The 13821-nt window shown below is 39.8% G+C and overlaps 1 protein-coding gene across 1 annotated transcript in view; it reads left to right on the top strand.

Annotated features, from left to right (window-relative positions):
- KALRN (kalirin RhoGEF kinase) overlaps window positions 1–13821 on the top strand; it is a 492333-nt gene that overhangs the window by 230613 nt on the left and 247899 nt on the right. Inside the window, exons 7-8 of the mRNA XM_030454727.1 lie at window positions 2695–2886; window positions 8925–9056. Coding sequence (XP_030310587.1) covers window positions 2695–2886; window positions 8925–9056 — 324 coding nt within the window. The remainder of the gene's footprint in view (window positions 1–2694; window positions 2887–8924; window positions 9057–13821) is intronic.

The raw sequence follows: 13821 nt of genomic DNA, 5'->3' as shown, positions 1-13821 counted from the left end.
ATCTTTGTTCCACTTCAAGATGAAGGGAAATCTCTTGCATTTCTTGAATTGTGGTCAACTAAATGTTTTTCTCCTATAAACAAATTCTGAAGTGCATTGAAGTCTTATTACATTTTACCTCACTCCACAACAGTCACATCCTTCCCAATTTTCTCAAGAGATGCCATCTTTACCAATAATAGCAACACTGACAAAGGTCCTGTGACTAAAATTTGCTTTGTTTGGTAGGATGTGCTACTGTGAGTTCCAGATCATTTGGTGTTTTTCTTGGAGACCTTGGACAAGTTTTGTCCAAGTCTCACTTCAGTGTGTCTGCTTCACTGAGGTGGGACAGAAGCACGTGTAGGAGATATCCCCATTACACTCCCTGTTGGAGCTATGCAAGGAGCCCATCACATGTGATATTGCACTTGAATCCACTTACTGCTTAGAAAGCAAGAGAGTTATCTTTGGACTCTGTTTCCTGAGCCACTTCTTGGTGCTCTAAGAATGGAGATGTGAGCAGGTGGCTCAGAAGAGGCTGCTTGCTTTGTGCTGGAAAAGTTATGGAGTTAATGGGGTTGGCTACAGAAGAGGTTGATACTTCTCCAGGAACATTTTTCATATAGGAAAGTGCAGTTTCATGTGTGAAAATGCTCATCTCTGTATAACAACATATCAAACAGGGAGTTTTATATATTGTTATGTCTACTTATAAATCAGCCTCAAAGAACATCTGCTGTATTTCAACTAATCTTACCTTCACCCTTGTACTAGTTAATACATCTGTGTACTGCACATACAGGGAACCAAGGAATTTAATGTTTTCTTCCATGCTCAAAGCACTGCTCATTTGCAGGGAAAAGAACAAATAAATAAAAGCAAGGTGAGAACAACTTGTTTCTCACATGAATTCAAAACTTCTTTAGAAACTTTATTTTCCTTCAAACACAGCTAAGTTCCATGACTGCGTTTGGTGCAACTCATCTGAGCTCTAACAAATGTGGGGATGCAGCACTGCTTTCCACCAGAAGAGCTGACCTGAAATGTTGCAAAATGATCTTGACTGAGGCTCAGTCATGAAGATTTTGAGAGGAAGGCTTAATTGTGTAATGTAAATTTCAGTTTCTGACAGAAAGAGACCCAAAGAAGCATTTGACTACAGCAGGTGGTTAAAATTCCTAGTCATATCTTTTTAAATACACTTCAAACTCCAGAAGAATTTCAACATTTTCTCTAATTGGACAGAAAAAAAATTCTTTAAAATTGATCTGACAAATTTGTTCAATATTCAATTTTTATAAACAGACTGTGTGTTATGGGGTACAAAACCAAAGCTGGAGGTTGAGAATTGATTTTTATCTGAGGTATTTTTGTTATAGCTGTCACAGTCCAGGTTCTAGCAGGGAGAGCAGAGTGGCTGCATAGGCTGTGGCCCCATCCCTATTTCCTTTAGCACCTAGGGGTATGCTGAGAGTACTTCTTAGTTATCCCGCACACTTTGCAGACATAATTGCTGTGCTTCACAATTTAGTTTGGACTTGTGCCTGCCTTGGCAGTGTTCTGTTGTGTTTCGTGTTTGGATTGGCAGATACCTTTCCACATTGTCCTTCCACTTGCTCTGATGAGATCCTGTTTCAACAAATCCACCTCGAATTTATTATTTGCCCATGTGTAACACTATTTAAATTGTCATGGTTCCGTCTGTCCTTGTGCTTACAGATTCTGCTCTCTAAAATTCCTAGAGCCCCTTGGACATACTTTGGTGAGACAAGAAAACAGTGAGGTGATGTTAGCAAAATATCTCAAATTCTGGGGTGTTCCTCTCCTCTGGTCATAAGAAATGTGAAAGGAGAAGTGTTTACATCAGATGATATTCCAGAAATCTGCAAGACTACTGGCATTTGTTGTTTGTTGGTGCATCTTTGTAAAATACTGTCGTAATATCTATTTATTTTCAGGTTTATTTTCCTGTGCAGAATGTGGTATAGTAATGCAATTACATTGCTGTTGACAGTTCAGTTTGAGGAAAAAAATATTCTTCCACTTCTTTGAGGCTGAATAAAAACCCTTATGGAAAATACTTATGAAAGAACAGAAAATATTACCCTTTTAGTAGGCTTTTTTATTCCTTCTAAATTCAGAATGTACTTAAATGATATCTCTGCTGGAGAAGAGTTTAAAATAACCTGCAGTAAAGATAACTTTTTAACTGAAGAATATAATTTAACAGACATTTCTATGGAAACTCCTATTTCAATAGAATATCCTTATGAGTTCTTTTGAATTCTACAAGACTTTTCCATTTGTTGACATTGCATATCTATAAATGATTTTAGAGAGTTCTCAGAGGACAGAAAGCAAACATTTCACTTATGAATGTGTGGATTTAGCATCCAGAAACATGAAGTAATGCAACAGAAATGTGAATAATAAAATAGAAGCAGTGTGTGGATCACAACAGGTGAGTAAGTGGCTAAAGTGTAGTAAATTAGTTTTACATAAATTCAAGGGGAAAGGGAAGGTAACAGTGTTAGATAATGGTATAGATGTGCAAAAAGATTCCTGAGGGATGTATTTTCAGAGTGGAAGGTAGTATGCCTGCTATTCATGCTTGACTCTACTCCAGCTGATGGTGTTTGGAATGTGTAATGAAGGCAGAGGGTGGTTACAGTCCTTCTTTCTCTTTATTTATGTGTGCTTTTTAATTTTCAGAATGCCTATGTCAACATCAATCGGATCATGTCTGTTGCATCCAGGCTTTCCGAGGCAGGCCATTACGCTTCCCAGCAAATTAAACAAATATCCAGCCAGCTGGATCAAGAGTGGAAGAGTTTTGCTGCAGCTCTGGATGAACGCAGCACTATCTTAGCCATGTCTGCTGTCTTTCACCAGAAAGCTGAACAGGTGAGCTGCTTTTGTCACTGGAAAATGCAACTTTGCACTGCTGCTTTAATAATACTAAAGCTGCAGATATTACCTGATGGCTTTTGGCTTGTATGCAGTGAGGTTCCTAATGGATCAGTATCTTAAATACAAACAGTAACATTCCCACGCCCCCCCCCCAAAAAAAAAAACAATGGCATGTGTTCCCTGAGTGGCTAAAAAAGTACGGTTATACCTTAGTGATGAGAGAATCTGATCAGTGCACTGATGCAGTAATATGCTGCCTGATTTCTGTTGTTATCTTGTTGCTATTTCATCAGTACTGTGGATAAATACAGAATTGTTATGGTCAGGCCAACAGTATGTATCTGTACTTGGATATATGAGGTGTATGTTATGTGCACAGGAAGATGTACATATTTGTCATAAACCCACACTAGCAGACAATTTCCAAGAATCAAAGCACATTATTGTTAATGAAACTTTTGCAACTCGTTCCATCCCCTACTCTTGCAGTGCTCTTCATAGCCCAAACTTTGTTGGACTTCATTAAGTAGAGACTTTAGGGACAGCTAGGAACATCCAATAAAATTTTGCACTTCCCTGAACTCTGGTTTATGTTTACCATAATTGTTGACAATTTCTTAGCTACAAAAGCTTTTAAATATGCCACTGAAGTGGGCACACCTGATATTTCTAAAAATGACCCATACTTCCAAGTGTCTGAAGAAGAAACTATAACTGATAAGCCCAAAACTCTGCCTCCTAAGGCAGAATCTTTGTATGGAAAAGCTTAGCTCACAGATTAAAGATTTTCTATATTGTTTGGGTTTTGACTGTAGAATTAGAATGGATTTTTCTTTTTTTTTTTTAATTTTCCTTGTGTTTCCTATTGACAACGACCACAGCATAGAGCACTTACTCACCCTACTGGGCAGTTACTCATTTAAGCACATTCAGTGGCTCTGGTGGGACTGATACACAGACATGCCCAGTACAGGTACTTTTGTTGCTCTACAATGGGCACGGTAGTTTTTAGGTAGAGTCTTCACATTGCTAATTGCCAGTCATCATATGTTCATAAAGAAAAGTCAATTTATATCCTGTCTATAGCTACCACGAGAATATTTAAGATTAATTATTATGTACTTGTTTGTTTGGGGTTTGTTTTTTTTTCCCTTTATGAGCAATCCCCTATTATTCTGAAGTGTCACTCTTGTTTGCAATCTGCAGGGAGTTGCTGAGGTATTGTATAGCCTGACAGGTGATAAAACAGAAAGCTGTTTTAAGCTGTCTGTCAAGCTAGAAGTGAATCTTCTTTTTCTGAATGCTGTCAAAGTGGGTATTTTGTCTCAGCCTTAACTTTAAAAAAAGCTTTGGGTCTTTTTTGTTTACCCATTGCATGGATGGGTCTGACTAGTTTTGCCTGTTCACCTCTTCATAAGGAACTGAAGTTTATGCTGCCTGACAATCCAGTCCCTCTTTTCTAAACAGACAAGAGAATTTGCTATTTGTGAACAGCATTTGCTCCTCACTTGCAATAGGAGACAGTTCAGTGGAAGATAAGTGCTGATGTGAAGCCTGTAAACTCAGACTGCTGCAAAAAGAAATGGGGGAGCCAGTGTGTCCATTAGCCAAGATTAGAATTTCAGCCTTGCTTTAGTAGGACTGGAAGGATAAACCAATAACTTGAGTGCTAATAATTTCATTACTTGACCTCTGCCTAGAATAAAAAGTAAGGTTCCACCTATATAGATTCCATCTATAACTCAGTTTGTTGTATCTCAAACCTTCATTTCAAATGAGTGACTCCATTATTTGATGTCACTCAAGATTTCTTTTACTCAAACCAGGGCTTCATTATCAGTGTTAAATCTCTGAAACAAAGATGTAGATAAATCCACTGTTTCCTCAGTGTTAAATCTGTTGGGGTTTGTTTTGGTTTTTTTTTCTCCCTTTGTCAGTAAAGGCAGGCTTGTTGAAGATCCAGCCCTTTCTCCCACAGTGTACCCGTTTCCCTCATACCCATCTGATGCACAGACTTTCTATCTTTCTCCAGTGTGATTAAGTTGCTGCAGTCTTTGTTCATTCCTTTCTACTGATTGAAGTTCTCTGATGCCAACAGGAAGCCAGTCTATTAGGAGTGTAATCTTTCAGCCTTTGGCACACCCCAGCCTGAAAGGAAGTTGTTGGCTTGGGAGGGAGATTCATGAAAAGCTCTGCAATCTCTATAGTATGCAAGCTGAGCAGGAAGCAACTTGTATTTCAAGGTCTCTTCCTAAAGACCCCACACAGAAAACTGCATAGAATAGAATTTGTTGGGCTCGGAAGGATGAAAGGCTGAGTCAACCCTGCTGGGAATTGTACTTCACATCTGTCTTCACGTGCCTCAGAATCATGTTGCTTTCCTGGCTCTTATGCCTGTGCCATGTTGAATGAAAATTGGCTGGATGAGTTTTTGGATCAAAGCTTTTTTTTATTTATTCCCCTTTTTTGTCCCCTCCTTGTTTCTTTCTTTTCCTTTTTCTGTTCATATTTGTGTACATATGTGTCTTCCTTACTTTTTTTTAAACAAAATTTCTACAGACTAACCCATCAAACCATCATTAAGAAAAGAGCAAAGGAAAGAAAAGGAAAGAGACAGAGTGAGGAAAAACCAGAAAGAATAGACAAATCTTGCCAACTTAGGCTCTAGGTAGGCTTCCTTCAGCATGTGTTTGCTTACAAGCCAGTAAATTGAACTCCAAGAAACTACTATGTCCAGGTCAAGGTGCAGCTCAGGATACTCAGTGGAGGTATTTCCCAAATGTCCCTTGATTCCACCAGCTAAAAGTATCTTGATGTTTTTGTTTGGTTGGGTGGTTTGTTTTGGTTTTACCCTCCCTTTCTTGTGTTAGCATGGGAATATTCTAGTGTAAATGGAATCTGCTTCTGTATCTTTAACTATGCCTGAGGCTGTGCAAAGTTCCAAGAGAATGTAGGAGAATATGCCTTATCTCACTGGGATTTCAAGAAAACTTTGCTGTTTTACACCAGATGAGATTTTAGCCCACTAACTGCCAGATGGGGGAAGCAGACATACCAAGTGTCCTCCCTTTCTTGGCTGTAATTGCTGAAGTTGTGCTAAAGCATTCATCTGATGCTCACTCTACAGATCTGTCAGAGTGAACAAATAAATGTCTTCAATCAGCAGAGAGATCTCAACTACTTAATTCTGGGTCAGAGCTACCCTCAGAAGTGCACAAGCAGAATTACTTCTTAAGGCAGTAGGTGTTAGGTGCACACACACAGTCACATATGTTGGTTCTCTGAAAACTGACCTCTGACCACTTGTTTCTCATTACTTTACTCCCAAACCAGAAAGACAAATGCTCACATCTCTGCCTGGATCTCTTAAGCACATCCTGAACTCCCCCATTTGTGGAAAGGAGATGAAAAAAAGAGGAAAAATAAAAAAGGGAAGAAGAATTCGAGGAAAGGGAGGAAAGCAAAAGCCAGTTATCTGTAAGATTCAGGGGTAAGACTTCTGCATTAGGTGGGGAGATTCCAAAAACAATAAGTAATATACAATTAGCCTCACACAAATATTCAGGGTATCAAAAGATATCATAAGTCCCTAAGGAAAACTATTTCATTGCCTTCTTCCCATCTTTTCCCACAGCCATTCTGGACCACAAAAGTACACTGAAGTTTGGTTTTAAATTCTCTGGCTCCTAGGGCAGCCATTCTGGTTACCATGCAGCTTCCATGCAGAGGCCTAGAGAGCTGTAAGCAAGGACTGCAAAATGTGGAGAAATGTGGATGGTAAAATATCTGAGCTATGTTTTGGTGCAACTGTGTGGTACAGCAACGCATTCCCTGAGGAAAAGTAGTAAGAAGTTGTTTAAGAGTACATTATTATGTGAATTAATACAGAATTTGCAATTTAGGTGAATAGTTTATGAGTGAGGAGTAAGCATAACTCATTACTTTAAAGTTACTTTTGGATTAGATCAGACATACCAAGGTACTGTTTTGACCAAAAGGTTCATGTATTGTCCCAAAAGGGATTTATCTCCACTCTGTGCTGTAGGGCAATGAGGCAACCAGGTGCCACTAATTACCAGGCAGTGGGCATGAGCTTGTGTTAAGCCCACCTGTGCCTGATTAGGGTGGGCCCCAACTGCGCATGAGCAGGATTAGGGGGCCAATAAAAGGTGAGTCCTGAGACACAAGCTCAGCTCATTCCTGAGCAAGCCAGCAGAGAGGTTGGTTGAATCTGGAGCAGTAGCACCGAGCCAGGCTGACCAGTCCTGAGGGCAACCAACTCAGGACACTGTCTGTGCACTTCTGCTGGGACACCTGTTGGACCTTGGAGCGTCGTGCCCTAAGAGAGGTTTGTCTTGCAACACTTTGCCCTTAAAACTGCGTAAGAAATTATGTGAATTCAGCTGCCTTGGCACATAAAATAGTGACTTCAGCTATATGGAAAGGTGTTTGGGAATTTCATCTGAAGAGATTCAACAGAACAGGAGTCAAATCAGTGCAAGAGAATGTGCCATCCTTGCCTCCACTCTTCAAGAAAGCACAGGTTTCACTGACAGAGTTGAACTTTGTAGACGTAAGCGTTAAGGAAGTTGTGTTGGTCACATTTCTGTGCACAGAAAAAAAACTGTTTGCAATAGAAACACTTTATAGCCTTAATTAGACAGCAGCCTGGTAAATAGCTTTATGCTGTTAATAAAAAGATTCTGATGCCAGAGCTGAACTGAAATTCTTCACTTTGAATCTCCCAGCCCTTCATGCTGTGTGTGAGTGCTGTACTAACAAGCCACAGGTGAACACTTCAGGAGTGGATAAAGCTGTGATCCTGGGGTTGGTTTTGTGGTATTATATATTCACTCTACAGGGTGCTGCATCTGTTGTATAATTAGCTGTTCTTTTTTATAAATAGCCCCAGTGTATGGCAGGCTGGTTTAACAGAAACATGGAGGAACAGAAAAATATTAATGAGAAGTAATGAGGTGGCATTAGGCAGTTTGGATGGAAGAAATATGTATATGTGAGCTGTGACATTGAAAGAAGCCCTGCTTAAAACAAAAACCAGGATGGGAACCTTGGAGACTAAATTCCTCTTTTCTTTCACACAACAGGCAGCACCCAGGAGAGATTCCCCAGTTTGTTCTGCCAAAGTGCATCAGCATGGCTCTGGAGGCCTTTAAGAATGGAAAAATATTTTTTTCCATCCCTCTGTCCCCCACACCATTCTGTTTCTGGCTGTCTGTTGAGGCTTCCAAGCAAGGTGCTAAACCATATCAATTGCAATGGCAATGATTTTTTCCCTCCATTTCTGTGGATGTCTGCCCACTAGGAACTGGAGTGAGACCAGCAGCTCATTTTGCATTGGCTGCTTAGAAGCCATCAGATGGTAATGGTATCTGATCACTGCTAACCTGGGCAAGAATCAAATTTCTGACCCCCAAGGGGGTTTAAAGCCTTGGTATCCTATTAGCAATCCCTCTGAGCTGGCCCTGGGTTGGGAACTGTTTGGATAGAGACTGTCTGCCTTCCACTGAAATGAATAGCATCATTGATTTTAATGGGAGTTTGCAATTGCCTGAATTAGTAGTGTTAAAGACAGGTAAGCAACTGAGGAAGATTGACAACTGAGACATTGCCGAATAGAGCTGGAGCTGTAACTCATCCTTCTGTGCTTCACACTGATGGTTTGGTTTTTGTTAAAGTTGTTGTAGCCTTCTTTATTGGAATACAATGTTGTTGCCTCCTACTAGAGTATGCAATGACTTTTAGAATGGATGCTTTTTGAGCCTGGTTAAAGCATTTGTTTTTAATCCAGAAGAAACAGAAAAACATTCCTTTGGATCTAGGTCATCTTCAAGTACTGAGGTGACAGGATTTATCTATTCTAGGGTGCCCAAAAGAAGGACGCCTTTATAACTGATACATTTTCCTGAGTCCATGCTGCAGTCATCTGTGGCACTCTACAAACAATGTTTTCTGATGCTGATGAGATGTTTTTCTGTGCCACTGTTTGCTCATTGTTCCTGGAATTTTTTCAGTTCCTTTCAGGTGTGGATGCCTGGTGCAAAATGTGCAGTGATGGAGGCCTCCCCTCAGAAATGCAGGATCTGGAACTGGCCATTCATCATCATCAGACCCTGTATGAGCAAGTAACCCAGGCCTACACAGAGGTATGTGCTTTTCAAAGAATGTGAGTGTCTGTAAAGCAATAACATATTTGACTGCATTTTGGAGATTAAATGAGAGAGATTCTACTTTTCATTTTCCAGCTTTTTAAAATGAGTCAGATCCAGTCTCAGACTGTAGGAGGTGACTGCTTGTAAGGGCACAGCAGGAAAACCTGGGGGACAAATCCCATATAGAAATGAAATCCAGAAGTAATGCTGTCACCTTTGCTGCCTTGGCTGAATAGGGAACCCTTTTAAGCCCACAGGAGCTTTACTCCTGTTGTTTTCCTTCTCCCTGGTTCTAGCACAGTACTTGGGAGTTAGGCAATTTCAATGAGGAAATCTGGGTTGCAATCAGAGTGAAATTTCTTATTCAATACTCAGGCTTCTCAGGAACAGCAGGTTGTGTGGGAAAGCACAGAACAGTCCTGTTAACTTCTACTTGTAACTATGAATTTTGTATAAGTGTCTAGCCAGGGGAAACTAAGCTCTTTAATTGAATTTTAAAATTATTTCTAAAAATTAAGTCAAGTTTGGATTAAATAAAAAACAGTAGCGCTTGAAACTGGTGTTTTGATTATCAGCTCAAATCTTAGTTATTGTGAAATGAAAATTCATTTAAAACTCATTACCAAAAGCAGCCTTTAGCATGCATGTTGCTTTTGCTGATGCTTCCTCAGAAAGCTATAACTTGTTGCAGACACAGCTGTTTAAAACATTTCTGTATCATTTTACTAATAAATACCCTTTTAAACAGAATGTAGAATTCCCAGAAAGGTTACAGTGTGTTATTTCTGAAATGTTCATCCCTTTTCCCATAGCTACATGGTGAGCTGAAAAGCCTGGATGTGACTTAGGAGTCCTGCCTCCTATCCACATGCCTATTTCTCCGACCTAGATAATGCTTTTTACCCATAGAAAATAATGTTTCTTTTCTCAGTGCTCTCTATGGTGGGATTAAAATTGTAGGTTTTCCTTTTGTTTCTTTTCCTGCAGAGTCATTGACAATCTCAGTTTCTATTTCTATAATTTTAAAGAGATTTGGTATAGAATATATGTACCTTGGAATAACCATTTAATATGGATATTTAATAGGATATTAAGTAACAATGAATAGGATATATGGGCCTATTCTAGCCTGTTAGAGAGTATAACAAATTGGTTCAGATTTACTGTAGGAACCTAATAAGAGGCATCCAAAGAATCTTAGAGAGGCTCTTTCTTTTCCCCTTCTTGCCATGAATGTAGCTATAATTATTTGCCTTTCCTTTGTTGCCCTTGAGTGAACAAGAGGTGGAGGTGGAGATCATAGGCCTGATATGCAATTCACAGCTAAACAGTCCTGTCCTGTGCCAAGCCAAGCTGCTGGCAGAACAAAGTCAGGTGGTTCTCTTGCTTTTTTGGGTGGAACCCTGCTGAGGGAGGAGATGCACGAGAGGGATGCCTTTGGCAGATTCCCCTCTCACAAAAAGAGTTCCTCCAGATGTATCTAGCCAGGGTGTGCTTATGTTGCTCCACCAGTGTTTCTAGTGGATTAACAGCAGGGGAAAAATTGGGACACTTCTACTGAGGAACTGTACTGGTTTGGTAAAGACAAGCAGGGAGAGAGAGATGATTTCTCCAGTCAGGCTTCAGCCAGGTTGATGGGAAGAGCATCTTGTTCAGTGTGACTTGATTAACTTCACTTTACTGTCTGTTCCCAGAGGCATGGTGAATTTGCTCTAAAGACCAATTTATTTTTCCTAATGCAAATTCTAGCTTTTCCACAGATGCCACCATTAGTCTAACCACTTGGAAGGCTTTTTGGTTTTTCTGACCCTCCTTTCTGATCTATCTACAGATTTTAACTTATTCTCTAACATTGTATATGGCAGCCATGAAGATTATTCCCCTAGCACAATAAAATCAATTTTTTGGTTTGCCCAAGGTCACATAACTTCTTACAGAGGCATTTTTGTACTGCCCATCTTAACTCTCCCCCTGCTATGAAGTCAAAATGCAGGATTACCACCATATGACAGGAGTGCATCTGTGTGTTGTGTCAGGTCCTGAGTTAAACCTTCCCAGAGAGTCCAACAGCAATTCTGTACTTTTAAAAATGGTGGAATTTGCTTTGACAAGTGCAGCGCTGGCACCTACCTTACGGGGACTTGCTGCAAGTCATGCTGGGTACAGTTTAAGACTTTTGCAATAATTCTTAAAAATACATTGTGAGACATAAGTGATGCTAAGCTGAGTTGTTGATGCTTGTCTTGCACAGTCCTTGAAAAATTCAAAAGATTCACAAGAAAAGAGATTGGGTGGTGTACTTTTGCAGTTACAAGGAGAACATGGAAATGACTGAGCACAGTAGGTACCTTCTCCATTTGTGAAACTTTTCCCTTCCAATCTGGAATCTGTTAATTAGTGAATTCTGTGAGCACAAACCTTCTGTGCCCATTGTTTGGGAATGAAATAATATTCACAATACAAACAGTTTCATAAAAAGAACTTTTAAAGCCAAAGAACCTGAAAGCTGCAGAAGACAGGCAGTCTTGGAATATGTACATAATACCTGTGAATCCTGAGCACTACTGGTTACCTGATTGTCACTTTGCTGCTATATATTTACTCCAGCATGACCAGACAGGCATGTAAGTTGGAGAGCAGAACACTTCCAATAGCTTCTGATTTGCATTACTGATTATTAGCAGGGCAACACAACCACCTGAGGTCTGATATTTATATCTGGCTGTGCAGAGAATAACTGGAAAGCTACACCCATCAGGGAAAAACCATAAACTGTAACCTGAGAATTTTTAGCCAGAGAACAGGTGAATATTATTCTGCAATAGGTAATTTCTTTGTAAAATGACTGATGTTTTGATCAGTCATAGGACACAGAATGTTTCACCTAAGGATCTGACCCCCCTCAGAGTGGAAAAATTGCAGGATTATAGCTTTGGGAGGTAAAAAAATGACATGCAGAGCCTGCACTTGGGAGATGGTGTAGGTAGAAATAGATCAATAGTACTGCACAAAGTTTCCAGGAATGTTTTCCCAAGTAAAGCATGTCTGTCATTTTGTCTGTGCAATCACATATCTCGTACTGGTAAACTTTTGAAACTTATGTTACTGTTAGTCCTGATTCTGCTGTGATTTCTATCAGTGTAAATCAGCAGGGACTATACTAAAAGCATTGTAAAATCACCAAGGAACAGATTTAAACCAAAGTGTAAGCCCAAAGGCCAGCAATAGGAAAGTGGTGAATTCACAATGGAAAGTGCAAGGAGTGAGTTTCTGGTCTAATAAGATGCTCTCAGTTGTGTACATTTTCTCTTCCCAGTGATGAAATTGTTGCTGATTATCTTCCCACAGATAAAATAGGTCGTAGTATGCCTTGTCTCCTTCCCTGTCTAGGAGCTGCTTCTTCCATCCCAGCAGCTATTGCCACCTCCATAGTGTTGCCAAGGTAACACTTGGGCCTCAGTTTTCCTCCTAAAATCTCTCCCATATCACCACTATCCAGTGCTGTTGGTGAGTACAGATTTTCTCTCTGTAACCCCAGCAGGCTCCAGCACATGCAAATTATTCCAGCTGGTCTTCAGCAGCTACTGAATTTGAGGCTGGAAAGCCACTCCCTATGGACTTTCCAGTTAACTCCTGATCTAATTCCAAATCACCCTGCATATCTTAAAAATCTCTGAGGATCTGCCTAAGCCCACCTAATCATCACATAATAATATGAGATTTGACTCCCACTTATACCAGTATAAATCTCAAAGGCTCTCTATATTCCTCTGAAAATGCACCAGACAACACACTGCTTCAGCAGGCTGGGATGTGGCATGACTTGCCACAAGACACAGGTTTGAGTATTAAAGGGTATTTGCAACACTTGAAGAAGAAACATTTAATATAGAAATAAAGGAGACTTGGGGATCTTTGAGATTTCTTTTAACTTTGATCTTTAAAATTCAAAGTGGGTGAAAAAAAATTTGCTAAGCCATTCTCTAGTAGAAATGGTGATTGTGACTGCATAGAAATAAAAACTTCTCAGAAAATATTGTCATTTTCACTGCAGTTTGTTTCAGAAGGGAAAGAGAAAAGTGGGCTTGGAAGAGGAAAGGAATTCTAGTAGTGTCCTTGTTTAGCATTTCTGTTGAACAAAATCATTTAACTTTGTGCATGCACTGGTTCACTGAAAATATCTTTTTGAAATACTTTTCAGTTGCAGACTTCAGTCTTCTTAGTAGCAGTTTGGTTTTCATGGTTCCATTTTTCATTTTGCCTCTGTCATATGAAAATGCTCCAGGAAAAAATTTGGTATTAAAAAATGTGGCATTCTGGGTTTTTTAATGCACAAATGCCTCTGCATCTGAAAATGTATTTTCATATGTTCTAAGATTACACGTTCACAGGGCTTTCCATTTGCCAGCAAACTTTGTAGCCCACTGAAAATGGGGACTATAGGTCCCCTGAGCTGTCCCTGGGGAAGAGAAAAATCACTTGCAGATACTAATCTCTTTTTCACTGCCACTGAATGAAATAGCTTCTGAATGCTACACTTCTCAAACTGTATGCATACTTAGTAATCCTACAAAGAAAGGACTCTCTCTTATCATACAGAATATGAATGACTCTGCCATCTGTGGTTTTCTTAAAATGCCACCTCCTCACACAAATAGGCCTGCTATTGCAAATGCCACCTGTCATCAACTACTGTATGTCAAGAATCTTCAGTGCCTGAGTGTCAGAACGTGATATGCTCTTGGGGTCTCTGTGTGTG

Source organism: Calypte anna, chromosome 7 (assembly GCF_003957555.1).
Source record: "Calypte anna isolate BGI_N300 chromosome 7, bCalAnn1_v1.p, whole genome shotgun sequence".
Classification (NCBI taxonomy): Eukaryota; Metazoa; Chordata; class Aves; order Apodiformes; family Trochilidae; genus Calypte; species Calypte anna.
Note: the sequence above shows the minus strand (reverse complement) of the source record. Positions and strands in the feature narration are given on the sequence as shown.